Source organism: Medicago sativa, chromosome 8 (assembly GCF_051527215.1).
Source record: "Medicago sativa cultivar Bolivia chromosome 8, Bolivia_mono, whole genome shotgun sequence".
NCBI classification, from domain to species: domain Eukaryota; kingdom Viridiplantae; phylum Streptophyta; class Magnoliopsida; order Fabales; family Fabaceae; genus Medicago; species Medicago sativa.
The window spans coordinates 57,934,449-57,947,654 of NC_140756.1; the positions used below are offsets into that span (position 1 = coordinate 57,934,449).

Here is a 13,206-nt window from a genome sequence, read left to right on the forward strand (position 1 = left end):
TAGTTGTCCATATTTTTGGAGTCGTTAAAGATGTTCATGAGAATCTAAGTTGTAAGATGTCAAGTCCAATTACATACTCATTAAAGTTGGGGGCTTGATGCCCTGGAGCCATTGCTCACCCACGTTGGGGGCTTGATGCTCTGGAGCTTTTGCTCAATTAAGTTGGGGGCTTGATGCCCTGGAGCCTATTTACGCTCATATAAGTTGGGGGCTTGATGCCCTGTATTGGTACCACATGCATTTGCATATCAAGATGATTTAAGATGATAAGAGTTGCATTTGTCGAGTCAAGTTGCATTGTCGAGTCAAGTTGTTAAAATTGATTTATAAGTTGATCATGAAGCTGACGTTGATGTTTGATTATGAAACTGTTTATGATGATGATATGATGCTAAATGATTGTTGTTAATGATGTTATGCTGTTTATGTTGTTAAATATATTTTGATGAATTATATGCTTAATATGTTGTTTGTGAAATCTCACCCCTTTTGCTTGAAAATGTTGCCCTTCGTATGGGTAACTTGCAGGTAATCAAGAATAGGCGTGGTCGTGAGTGGACTCCTCACCTTGTGTCTTTAGGTGCTCTGATACGTAACGGGATGGGAGTTGACATTAGTTTCTGTTCCTTACGTATTGCTTGAATTTTCATGAAATAAATTATGAACAAAGACTATATGAGATTTTTATGATGAGGTGCTGAGGCTCCTCAATAACAGGCGGCTCCTCAACAACAGGCTCCTCAATAACAAACTGATACTGGTGAGGCTGAGGCTCCTGAAACTGATACGCATGATCCTGCGGCTGCTGATATACCTCATAATGCTGCTGATACTGCGTCGGGTCCACCGTCTGGGATGGACCCATCTGCGACGTTGACCCCCCTGCAGCATCAAGTCTACCAAGTCTCGTTCCCCCACCTCTCCCTCGACCAGCCATAGGAGGGCGTAATGCTTCTTTCTCCCTCCGTGCACTACCAGTAGGGGCCATCCTCCCTGCCCTAAGTCTGTCACTCCTATCCTGAGGCGGCTCAGGCGGTCTCTGAGACGTATTCCTCCGAGGCATATCTGCACAACATTTAACAAAACACAAATTCAATATACATTTTCACACACACATTGTGTCATTTCCAACAATTCAACAACAACACTAAAATTCCAACAATGTCATTTCAATCCGTAAACTACCACATTGCAGTCAAACATACTATAATCAAAATTAACAAACCATATGCTAACTAATTTGATAAGCCACAATCCAAAAAAACAAAATAATTACCATTGAGACATTTTACCAAACACATGGTGTGCAATTTTCAAACAACTACCTCAATCTAACAATTTGTAAACCCTAAACTACCACATTCTACTCTAAACAACTTCTAAACAACAATTCCTAAGTTAATTCGTCACTAACAATCATCAAAACTAACATGCAAGCAAAATTTATAAAACCTAAAAATGTCATATTTCTTAAAAAAAAAACTAAAATTTCTACAAGTTAAATGCAATTAAGTAGGGTAATCATCACTTATTTGATAATGTGGGAGAAATTGGCTTTGAATGGCGCAAGAATGATGAAAATCGGATATGGGGGGAAAAATTTCGAAGTTGGGAAGTTGGAGAAATGAGGGAAATGTGTTTCTGTTTTGCTGATATATGACTTGAGTAACGCTGTGCAAGTTAACTCACGCAACGCCACTTAAGTCACGCATAAAATACAACTTGCGCAAGTTAAGGTGCGCAACGTGACTTAACTTGCGCAGGGGTAAAAATGGAAACGCTGCAGGGTGTGAGTGATTTATGCTGGGTGAAAAGCAAAATTCAAAATATATGAGTTAATTGACTGACTCAACCCACTTTGACAGCCCTACATATTTATAAGGAGTTCTGATGTTGGTATTAGATTAAATTTTCTTAGATAGTTTTTTTGAATGTTGTTATAATTTAGTGTGTTATCTAGTTTCACGCAAGTTTATGAGCATGATTTTTTTTGAAAGGATGAGCATGAGACTTTTTTTTTTGTCAAGGATGAACACTACACTTTATTATAATGATTATATATATATATATTGTTTTATAACTAAGTTGAAATTGTTAACTACTAATACATTATTAAGGGTGTGTTTGATTTACTAAAATGCAAATATTAAACAAAACAATGTAAAATAAAACAACATACGACATAACAATACATGATAAACTTTTATGTTTTTTTTTTGAAGGAAATAAACTTTTATGTTATTTAGCAATTTGTTTTTATCTTATATAATGTTTGATGCACAAACAACTATTTAAATATTCTTTCAAAAAAAAAAACTATTTAAATATGAATTTTTAACCGTAAAAAATATATAAATTCATATTTTGTTAAAAATCCTAATTTTATTCTTATAATATTATAAATTTTTCAGTAAAATTTTATTCAAAAATATGAATACTACATATGAGTTTACTTTAAAGGAGGGATCAAAAGGAAAAATGGAAAACTTTTGGGGACTAAAAGTTGAAGAATTTTTTAAGAGGGACTAAATGAAAAAGTTGATATATTTATAGAGATCAAAAACATATTTAACCCTTTAAACAATTTGTACTTAAAGACAAAAAAAGTCGTGATATGATTTAATGATGAATATTTTTTTTTCCTCTTCTTTAGCCCACTTTATCTTGCCCCCTTGACACAATTTAACAGCAAAACATTGCACAATTTAAATTGTCATATCCTTTACTCTCCGTCTCATATTAAATGACCTATTTGAAAATGTATACCATTGATCTAATTACTCTCCGTCTCATAATTAATGCATTTGACTTTAACTTTTTTACTTTTCAATAATTGAACGCACAAAATTTAAGAAAATGTTTCCATTTTTGGGTTGCTTAACATGTGCCCTAAGGGCACAAGTTAACATGACCATTTTACTAATATACCAAGATAAATAATATTATATAAGATCTTAATGGATTCATCTCGATGAATATTTTAAAATATTAATTTTTCATAATTTTTTCTAATAAATATAAAAAATATATGTGACAAAGTCTACTATGTCAGGAGAGAGTAAATATTAGTGGATTAGTCCCGTAAGTGTAGCTAGCTATCAGGGATAATTTGTGCAAGGGTTGGGATTCGAACCCTGATTCTCCGCACATAATGTGTGTGACAGTGTGAGTATAGCCAAGACTACTTAACAAAAAAAACGAAAATATTAGTGGATTAAACGCACTCTGGTAGTATTTTACCAAGTAGCTCACTCTTTGATCAAAGTAAGAAAGCAATCAACCATGTCTTCTCCTTCCACCTTCCTTCCACTCCATCTCCTCCTCCTTTTCACCTTCTTCTCTCTCCACGGTAACTTTCCTATTCACACCCCCTTTCTCTCATTTTTCATTTTCATCTCTTAATTCATCATTTTTTCTTTCATTTTTCAGTTCAAGCAAAGCTCGTCGTTCCCGAAGAAGGTTACACCATCACCACCATACTCGACGGTCACAAGCTTCACATAAACCCTTACTCCATTCACCAACAACCCATTTCCTCCGATCTCATCCTCCTTGATTCTACAAACAGCACTTTCTACACCGTCCAATTACCAATTTCCCAAGGTTCCTTTTTTTTTTTTTTTTGCTTTTTTGTTTTCTATAAAGTTTTTTTTTTTTTTGGGTTTTTAATTATTTCTATTTTGATTGTGTTTTTGTGTTGCAGAAAGTGTTTTCAAGAGGTTTTCTGGAAATGGGTCACCTGGATATGAAGATGGTGATGTGGGTTTAGCTAGGTTTGATAAACCTAGAAGCTTTGCTGTTGATTTTAGAGGGAATGTTTATGTTGCTGATAGGTTTAACCAGGTGATAAGGAAAATCAGTACTAATGGTATGTTTTGGTTCCATCTTGTTTGTGTTGATTGTTTTTGCATATAAAGTTTCAGTCTTTAGGTTTATGAAATTGGTTTGGAATGGAAATTATGTTAATTAGTTCTATTTTGGATGTATAGTTGTATGGGAAGAGAGAGATCAGTTGAAGTGATAAACAACCTCAAATTTTTCTTAGATAAATGAGAATTAGTTTGAGTGAATAGGCAAATTGGTCCTCGAATTAGAAAAATACATCATGGAAATTGTAACATGTAAGTCAAAATAGTGATTCTGTTAACTTGTACCAGGAGGGACGATAGCATGACGCGTTTACGTGACACCTTTATGCTGATCCCACATCAATACGACCACACTATTAACTAATTTGCATGTGAAATTAAGGTTTTCTAGGGATTATTTTTGCCAATAGGTAGTCCATGCACAATTGCAATTATTGATAAATTAATCCTTAAGATGACCTAACTTTCATAGAAAGATTAGTCTAGTGAACTAACATTGATGTCAGATCAACATATCCGGTTTACGTGTCGCGTCATAGCCTCTAACAACTAAAGTTAACGGAGATTATTTTCAGTTATTCATTTACTAATTCGCGAAAGGGAGGCAATATTTTGGCTTATGCTTACAATTTCAATGACTAATTTTCTTAATCACTCAATTAGTCTCTAGCTCAAAATTGATAATAGTTATTAAATGCATTGTTGCTGTGGTGAATCCAAGTATTTCCAGTGTCACCGAGAGCTAGAAACTTATCCCTTGTGGTATGTCTCCCACCAGATGATGTTCTATACCCACATGTTCAATATCAATCTCTTTACAACATGCTTTAGACACTCGGTTAACTTGGGGTGGTGAATCTTTGTAATTTTAAGATGGCTGGTTGATATATTTTATAAGCAAATAATAATGAGCGTCCCTTTTGTCTATTTTGGTCATTGACTAGGTGTTACCACAATTGCTGGAGGATCTTCAGAAAAGTCAAGCATCAAGGATGGACCAGCACAAAATGCATCTTTGTCAAATGATTTCGAGCTAACTTTCATTCCTACCCTGTGTGCTTTACTGGTGTCAGATCATCAGCACCAGTTGGTCCATCAGATTAATTTGAAGGAGGAGGATTGTACCCTTGGATCTAAATCTGGTGAGAGTTTAGAATTTGAGGCTTATTATAATATGAACTTTTACTTTTTACATTTTTATGTTTTTTAATTTACTATTCTTATTCAGTTAAAGCAATTGCAAATAAGTTTTTTCTACACAAATTGATTATTGTAGAATAAACATTTGATCTAGTCCATCATTGCACTGACTGATTTCATTGTAAAATTTTGATTTTGCTGGGTCACAACTTTCAAGTTTGAAAATCCACCTTTGAAATTAATATCATATTAATAAAAATATCATTAGTAGGCGATGCTTAAACAATCAAATGTCTGAATTTTCTAAATTTAGCATGCAAGATCAACATAACAATCATGTATATGATTCCGTGGTTACTTGATCCAGATAAATTTTAATAAGGGATGTTTAAGTTTTGCACTAGTGTCGTGTTCATCCTAAACCAATGCACAAACATATATCAACTGCATAATTATTTCTTCTATTACATCCTCCATCTTAATCTTTGAAATGATAAGATTATTAAACCACGACTATGACACTTATTATAATGAAAAAGCTATCTCTTTTAAACAGGGCTTGGTGCAGTTATGGCTTGGACTCTAGGGTTATTACTATCATGTATACTCGGCTTAGTGATTGGCATTGTGATCCGCCCTTATATCATCCATCATGTAAGTTACTCCCATCTTCTTATGAAGATTTTTTGTGGCAACATGGTTACTTCTACCAATTCTAACTGAACTATGTAGACAGGAACACACCAGCCGTTACCATTTCACCGCGACATGGAAGCATTGCCAAACCAATTTGGGGAAGCTAGTACCGACACTCTACTCCGGCATCAAAAACGCAGTTGCTAGCTGCAGTTGCTCCTCGGTTTTCACGATCGCAATGAGACTTTGGAAATTGAGTCTTTCTCTTCTTGTTCTTGTGTTTAATATTGACTTCGTTTCTCCAAGGCGGCCGCACTTGGAGTCTGTGTCTTTGCTAGATTTAGATGCTTACAATAGTGGTGAGATATCAAAGTCAAGTAAGTATTTTGACCAATTGAAGGATTTGATGAGTTTTGATGAAAACCTAATGGATTCAACCAAGGAAGCCTTAAACCAAGGAAAGGGTGCCAGTGTTAGGATCAGACCTAAAGATAGTAACATTCTTCATCAAGAATCATCTGTTTCTAATTTGGGAATTGTGAAGAGGAGATGAAGTTTTTACTTTGTATGATGGTACTGTTTTATGTAAATAGTAAGTATGCAAATATTGTCATCTAGGCATTATCTTTATGTTAACAACCTCAAAAGGCGACAATTATTCACATTGCACTTTCATCCTATTTATATTTAGATAACAACCATAAAATAGCATCATTATGAGATTATTACATTACATGGTTAAATCCTAAACTGTTACCAAGATTCTAGAACTAGCTAAACAGACTATCTGGGTAGGCTTAAATCGGTTGCTCAATAAGCCTCTTAAAATTGCTTAAATTTCTGGAAAAAAGCCATGACCCGATCAAGGTTTAGACACAAAAAAAGTTGTTCGGAAGTTAGGACTCGGTTGGTTGAGCAGTTTGAGGGGCCTATTGAGCAACCATCATAATGTCTTATCTTGAGTTTATACGAGCTGTGGGTTTGAAGAGTTGGTTGGCAAGTCGTATGTAGTAATATATCTTTATTTAAAAGAATTTTTAAGTTATTAGTTGAGATAAAATAATGATAACATCAACAGTAATGATGGTTAAAAAGATATTTTGATTTTAGATGTCAATTTTACAATTTTAGAAGCTACTCTCAGTTTTTTCGAGTGTCGTTTGGGTACAAATTGTGTTTCTATTTAACTGCCGTTTTGATAGTTTAAAGATACACTTGTCAATTACACCATTTCTCATTTTCCTAAAACTAATTAATGTTATATATTTGAAAAATTCAAGTTTTTTTTATAAAAAGTTTGTTTTTTGTTATGTGCAAATTTAAACTTCTATAAAACAAATTTTGCTACGGGAGAGAGAATAACCCATCAAATTTACCGGAAAGAGAGTGTGGGAAAAAATGACTTTATTTATGGATTAAAATGATGGTATAAAAAGAAAGAAACTAAAAAAATTCCGTTTTCTTAATTTGAGTATACTATTATAAAACGAAACATCAAAAGAACGAAGGGAATACTATTCAAAGAGATTTTTCAATTTCATACAACATAAAATGTGTTTTATACAACACATTCTAAATTAAAAATGAATGGTTTTTGAAAGAATAAAAGTTTGAACAAGTTATGTTTTATTAAAAGATTAAATTGATACTTTCAAAAGTTCTAGGACCAACTTATACATCAATAAGTTAAAAAAAAATCAGCTAAAAATTATTCTATGAAAAACGTTTTCATCTCAGAAGTGTCTATTAATTAGTACAAAGCTAAACATTAAAACCAGCCAAAGAAACCGATGTGAGTTGCAACATAGTTTATAATAAATGAAGGCTCAGTTACAAAACTCCCAAAAATAAACTCCATTTAGACCACTATTTAACCAAATACATAAATGAACATTTTCATTGAACAAGTAAACAAATATATAAAACACATTTTTTTTTTTTTATCAATCTCATGGCAAGATCTAGCATTTATATTGTTTTGGTGGCTTTCTTTTTCACTACAGCATTAGCTTCACTCAACACGCCTGAAAAAAGATTTTTGCATAATTGTATATCAAATATTGGGGAGGAATGTGGAAACCTATTTTTTAGCAAATTGTTCACTCGTGATAAGGTTACAATTACTAGGGATTGTTGCTATAAGGTTATTCAAATGGGTTATTCTTGTCACGTCAAAATGGCCGTATTTTTTCTGGAAACTGATCCAGTGTTAAGAAATGCAGATCGGATTGAGTATCTTTCTAAGGGTGATCAAATTTACGAGAAGTGTGATCGTGTTACTCAACCTGAAGACTCTAAATTTCTAGCTAAGTGCGTAGAGAAAATTGGCTCTGATTGTGGAGAACAAATACTTCGCAAATTATTTACTGATGAAGGGAGTGTAACTGGACAATGTTGTGAAAAGCTTGTGAAAATGGGTGAAAAATGTCATACAAATATGGCAAAAACTTTGATTCGTACACCGGCAATGAGGGATGTTAATGCACCTGATTTTCTAAGGAAGAACAAGAAAATATTTGATGATTGCAAAGATATGGAATAAAAAATCTTTATGTGAAAGTGGAGAAATTTGTTCATTATAGAACATGAGAAAACTAAATGCATTCTATTTACATCTTTTTAGTTGCTTCATTTAACGCTCTTGGTAGGTTGCCTATGATTTTTATTTTATAAGAAAGGAAAGAAAGCTTTTGTGTAAATGAAAACATAATTGTTCTTTCATTAGGCATAATCGCATTTTTCAATTTGATTGTATCAAGTGCAAACTTTAATTATGTGAAAGCAAACAAACAACTTTCATAAAAATATTCATATTTGAAAATAAAAAACTCAAAGCATAACTCATGCTAAGAGGAAACACAAAATACAAAGAGTCACAAACAAATCTTAAGGTTACAAATGAACCAAGCAATATAAAACCATTACAAGAACCAAAAGAAAAAATCATAATCACCAAAAACTCAACCTCTGTCCTCTACCTTAAAAAAGCAAAATGATCAATTAAACCAAATAAGCCTAAAAGATTGATCAATCATTGATTTAATTCAAAGTTTTCACTTTAAACCATCACCAAAAATATTGTAATTTTATGTGATCCAAAATGTGACTAGCATTGATTTCCTTATGATTAAAAAACTTCGAATATTTCATGCAACGATATATTACTTGAATAAAGACAACAAAATTATTGAGTATGAATTAATGCATAATTTGAGAATGCACCAATAATAACAAACCAAAGGCCCCATATGAAGAAGTGAAGAGAGTTGAGTTGCATTGTCATGCATCATTATCAATTTGTTGTGTTATATACCAACGTGTGTGCTTATGTATTTGGTGCAGGTGTTTGTATAGATATGTATTTGGTGAAAGTTTTAAAATATTTTCATACTTATGTGACGAGCTCTTTTGTGTCAAATTCATTTTTCTTAATAGACATAAAACATAATTCAACTGATAATTTATCTAAGTATAAAACATACAAATTATTTTTCTTTGATCAAAAGAAAAAGTTTTTTTTTTCTTCTGAAAATGATTGTTTTACCCCAAATATGTTTGGTAGACTTCAAAATCATTATCACATAATATTGACTTATGTTAATTAGGTTCTATTTTAAACTTTTTACATATTGAACATCTTCTATTTTAGCATATCTATTCTTACCTATGACACCTTTACCTTTGATGCTTTGATGTTTGCTTTGTCATTGTTCCCAAATGTCACTAATCCAACGTCCTTTACGAACGAGAGAAACCAATTTTCATATGTTATTGTATGTCTTGAACATTTTTTTGTTTAATACTTACTTTTGTTCCTTGTGGTAAAAATAGTTTTTCATAACACTTTCGATTTTTCGTAATACTTTAAGAAGTTTTAGTGGAATTTATAGAACAAGTAAGATCATACTTGAGTTTTTCAACTTTTGATTTTAAAATAGCATTTTTATTTTGTATTTCATAATGTTTAGGAAGTAGATTGGTAGTTTGTTTCTTGTTTAGCACTCTTTGTTGCTCACATATCTTGAAGTGAGAATCTTACAATTTTTGTAAGACTTTACGAGATTCATCGTAAATAATTTGAAGTTTCTCTTTTTCCTCTTGTTTAACATCTTTTTGTCACATTTCAAGAAATTCGAGTCATGCAAGAGTCTATCAAAATTACTTTCTAATTCTTTATATAAAGAATGATTACATTTTTCTCATCTTGAGTTTTCTATTAAGCACATGTTGGATTCTTCATCTTCTTCTAACTATGATTCGTCATGATCATCTCTCTTGTAACATAACTTTCTTTGAACCTTTTTGTTTTGAGGGCATTCGGTTTTGCAGCGCCCCTCCTTGTTGCATCCATAACATGTTATTTGAGTTCATCAACCTCAGTCTTGGGGTTTTAACTTCTTGTAACGTAAATTTCCTCTTTAACATGAGATTTTCCTTCGTGATGTATTTATAATAAAGTGTCCCGAACTTATTTTACATACATTCATTTACCTTTTCACTTTATTCCATGGGTACTGCATATGATAAAAATAGTTAAGCTTTAGAGTTTAGTATTACCTTAACTTTATCATATGTTATCCACACACTTTTTGCTTTTATAACTGATGTTGGAGGATTTGTCCTTGGTACATAACCGGATTCCACTTGTGTACCATTAAGGTACCAATGGTATATATCATTGGCCAATTAGAGTGTGCCACCTACCAATGTTACTTTATAAATGCTTTATTTGATATATTTTTTTAAAGGGTGTGACACGTGGCACATTCTAATTGGACAATGGTATATACCATTATAGTACACAAGTGTTATCCGTACATAACCTCATATGTGATCGTTGGGCATGTGTGCCAATGTATGGTAACTTTTGTATGAAGTTATCTTTGCAGACTTGATGAACATTCTGAGTTTTAGTTAATTCTGAGTTTTAGTGCAGGAGAGATGCAAGAGATTTGTCACACATTTCTATGTTTATTAAGTAGGTGACGGTGAATATCACTTCTCTGGTAATTTGCATATCCCTTTGTGTACTTTGTACAATGTACTTGTTTTTTTTGTCCTTTCTATGGATCCATGTGATCTTCTAAACGTTCTAAAATTTCTCAACAAGTTTAACTTATAGGGTTCGTATATGAGTATGTTCAACATGAATCTATGTTCTATATATAAAAGGGATATGAGATTTCGGACTACCTTTTTTATTATTTCGATTTTACTTTTAAACAAATTTTTCTATAATAATATGAGTTATGCTAACAAGTGTCCTTAGGCACTTGTTAAAGATTCAAAAAAGGAAATGATTTGTCCTTAGGCACTTGTTAAAGATTCAAAAAAGGAAATGATTTATAATTTTTTTTTTAGTCCACCCAAACAAATTTTTCTATAATAATATGAGTTATGCTAACAAGTGTCCTTAGGCACTTGTTAAAGATTCAAAAAAGGAAATGATTTGTCCTTAGGCACTTGTTAAAGATTCAAAAAAGGAAATGATTTATAATTTTTTTTTTAGTCCACCCAAATTGACACCAGAGAGAATCGAACCTGAGACATTGAGGAGGAACACATTCCCAAGTCCCAAGCCAATACTACTAGGCCAACCCAAGTGAGTTATGATTTATAAATTTATGTAGAACAAGTTCTTTTTTTAAGTTTCAATGTGTTGAATAAACAAGTTCCAAGAAAAAGTTTCTTCTTTTGAATTCTAAACAAGTGCCCCAATGATACTTGTTAGCATTTCCCTAATAATATTTATTGTTGGTGTTATTAAAAAAGATAAAATTATATTACTATATCTTTTCTCTTATTATAAAAGCTTGTCAGGTTAAGCAATTTATAAACCTTAATCACCCAAATTTTTCCCTTCCAAATGGCATCATTAAGTGTGATTCTTCAGCAATTACTACATAATTATTCCCTCTCATCTTACTGCAATTAATTTCGCCATTCCATAAAAGGGATACAATATTTTGTTCATTCAATCTATTTGTTGTGTTCTGGTGGTAGCGAGAAAGATGAATCTATAAATCATTTGTTCTTGGAATATGACTTCTTTAGAAGGATTTGGACTTGAGCTCTAGTTTTCACATGTTATGAATCTATAAATCATGTGTTATGAAACTCTTTGAATAAGAACAAGAATAAAGAGGAGATACAGAGATAAGAGAGATGATTCTATTTTTTTTTTTTGAATAAAGAGCTATGATTATATTATTCTCTAGTGATAATCATTTATGTTACATGAGTTCTATTTATAGAAAAATTCAATGATATGATTTGAGCTAATAATATGACCAAGACATCCATTTATAATGTTTATAACAACATGAATGGATAAGAAAATAACTTCATTTGTTCATGTTCCGTCAAGATTCAAGTCTATGCCACATCAACAAAACTTAACTCCCGTAATGAGTAATGGATTAACTTCAGTTCAATTTAATATTAGATTTTTTTTTTTTTAAGTTTTTCATATTAGAGGATCAAATTGTCATTTTTAAAAGTTATAAGACTAACTTGCAATTGACTCAAAAAGACTAACTTACTATAAAAAATAAATACCACAAAGATATTTAAACTAAAATTATTCTATAAACAATGTTTTTCTTCTATGTTAACTCTATCACTATAAAGTCGAACTTTAAAACCATTATGAGAAACAGATAGGAGTTGCAGCATAGTTGTTAATGTTATTATGTTTTACATTGTATGGGTAATAAATACAGCCTAATGTTACAAAACAAATCCCAAAAGTACTCAATTTTGTCCACTATTTAACCAAATTAGATGAACATTTTCATCAAACAAGTAAACAAATATATAATAACACATTTTTTTAAAAAAAAATCTCATGGCAAGATCTAGCATTTATATTGTTTTGGTGGTTTTCTTTTTTGCTACAGCACTAGCTAAACTCAACGTTAATCAACAACAGTATTTGCGTGATTGTGCAGCAAATATGGGAAAACAATGTGGGACCCAATTTTTTAACAAATTGTTCACCAATGATAAGACTACAATCACTAGAGATTGTTGCTATAAAATTCTTCAAGTGGGTTATTCTTGTCACATCAAAATGACCGTATTTATTCTGGAAAACGATCGGGCGTTAAAAAATGCAGATCGAAATGATTATCTTACCAAGAGTGATCATATTTTTCAAAAGTGTGATCGTCTTACCGAACCTGAAAACCATAAATTTTTAGCTAAGTGTGTAGAAAAAATAGGTGCTGATTGTGGAGATCAAGTGTTTAACAACCTAACCCGTGATAGGAGCATAACTGAACAATGTTGCAAAAAGCTTGTGAAAACGGGTGAAAAATGTCATACCAATATGGCAAAGGCTTTGATTCGTACACCGGCAATGGCGAATATTGATCCAGATGAATTTTTAGAGAAAAACCAGAAAATATTTGATGATTGTAAACGTACGGAGTAAAAATTATTTATATAAAATTAACTATATCCATAGTGGAAAATTTTGTTCATAAGAGAACATAAGAAAACAAAATGCATACTACGTTTTATAATTGCTTCGTTTACCAATAAAAACTTTTCTGTTATC

General features: G+C 31.9%; 3 protein-coding genes across 3 annotated transcripts; all 3 read left to right on the plus strand.

The window, feature by feature from the left end:
• Positions 1 to 3,216: 3,216 nt before the first annotated feature.
• On the plus strand, positions 3,217 to 6,307 carry LOC146899910 (uncharacterized). Its single transcript, XM_085734429.1, has 6 exons — positions 3,217 to 3,349; positions 3,430 to 3,603; positions 3,704 to 3,868; positions 4,814 to 5,011; positions 5,566 to 5,663; positions 5,746 to 6,307. Exons 1-6 carry the CDS (start codon positions 3,283 to 3,285, stop codon positions 6,196 to 6,198), a joined length of 1,155 nt encoding a protein of 384 aa, XP_085590555.1. The 5' UTR covers positions 3,217 to 3,282; the 3' UTR covers positions 6,199 to 6,307.
• A 1,145-nt stretch (positions 6,308 to 7,452) lies between these two features.
• LOC146899911 (uncharacterized) lies at positions 7,453 to 8,257 on the plus strand. The gene has a single exon (XM_085735566.1). The coding sequence runs from the start codon at positions 7,597 to 7,599 to the stop codon at positions 8,185 to 8,187; it is 591 nt and encodes a 196-aa protein (XP_085591692.1). The 5' UTR covers positions 7,453 to 7,596; the 3' UTR covers positions 8,188 to 8,257.
• A 4,205-nt stretch (positions 8,258 to 12,462) lies between these two features.
• Positions 12,463 to 13,171, plus strand: LOC146899912 (uncharacterized). Its single transcript, XM_085734847.1, has one exon. It carries the CDS (start codon positions 12,493 to 12,495, stop codon positions 13,078 to 13,080), a length of 588 nt encoding a protein of 195 aa, XP_085590973.1. The 5' UTR covers positions 12,463 to 12,492; the 3' UTR covers positions 13,081 to 13,171.
• The last annotated feature ends 35 nt before the right edge of the window (positions 13,172 to 13,206 follow it).

Coding starts and splice junctions, on each gene's coding strand:
- LOC146899910 (XM_085734429.1), top strand. CDS start 3,283: ATGTCTTCTCCTTCCACCTTCCTTCCACTCCATCTCCTCCTCCTTTTC. Junction 3,350..3,429: donor CACCTTCTTCTCTCTCCACG/GTAACTTTCCTA, acceptor TTCATTTTTCAG/TTCAAGCAAAGCTCGTCGTT. Junction 5,664..5,745: donor GCCCTTATATCATCCATCAT/GTAAGTTACTCC, acceptor CTATGTAGACAG/GAACACACCAGCCGTTACCA.
- LOC146899911 (XM_085735566.1), top strand. CDS start 7,597: ATGGCAAGATCTAGCATTTATATTGTTTTGGTGGCTTTCTTTTTCACT.
- LOC146899912 (XM_085734847.1), top strand. CDS start 12,493: ATGGCAAGATCTAGCATTTATATTGTTTTGGTGGTTTTCTTTTTTGCT.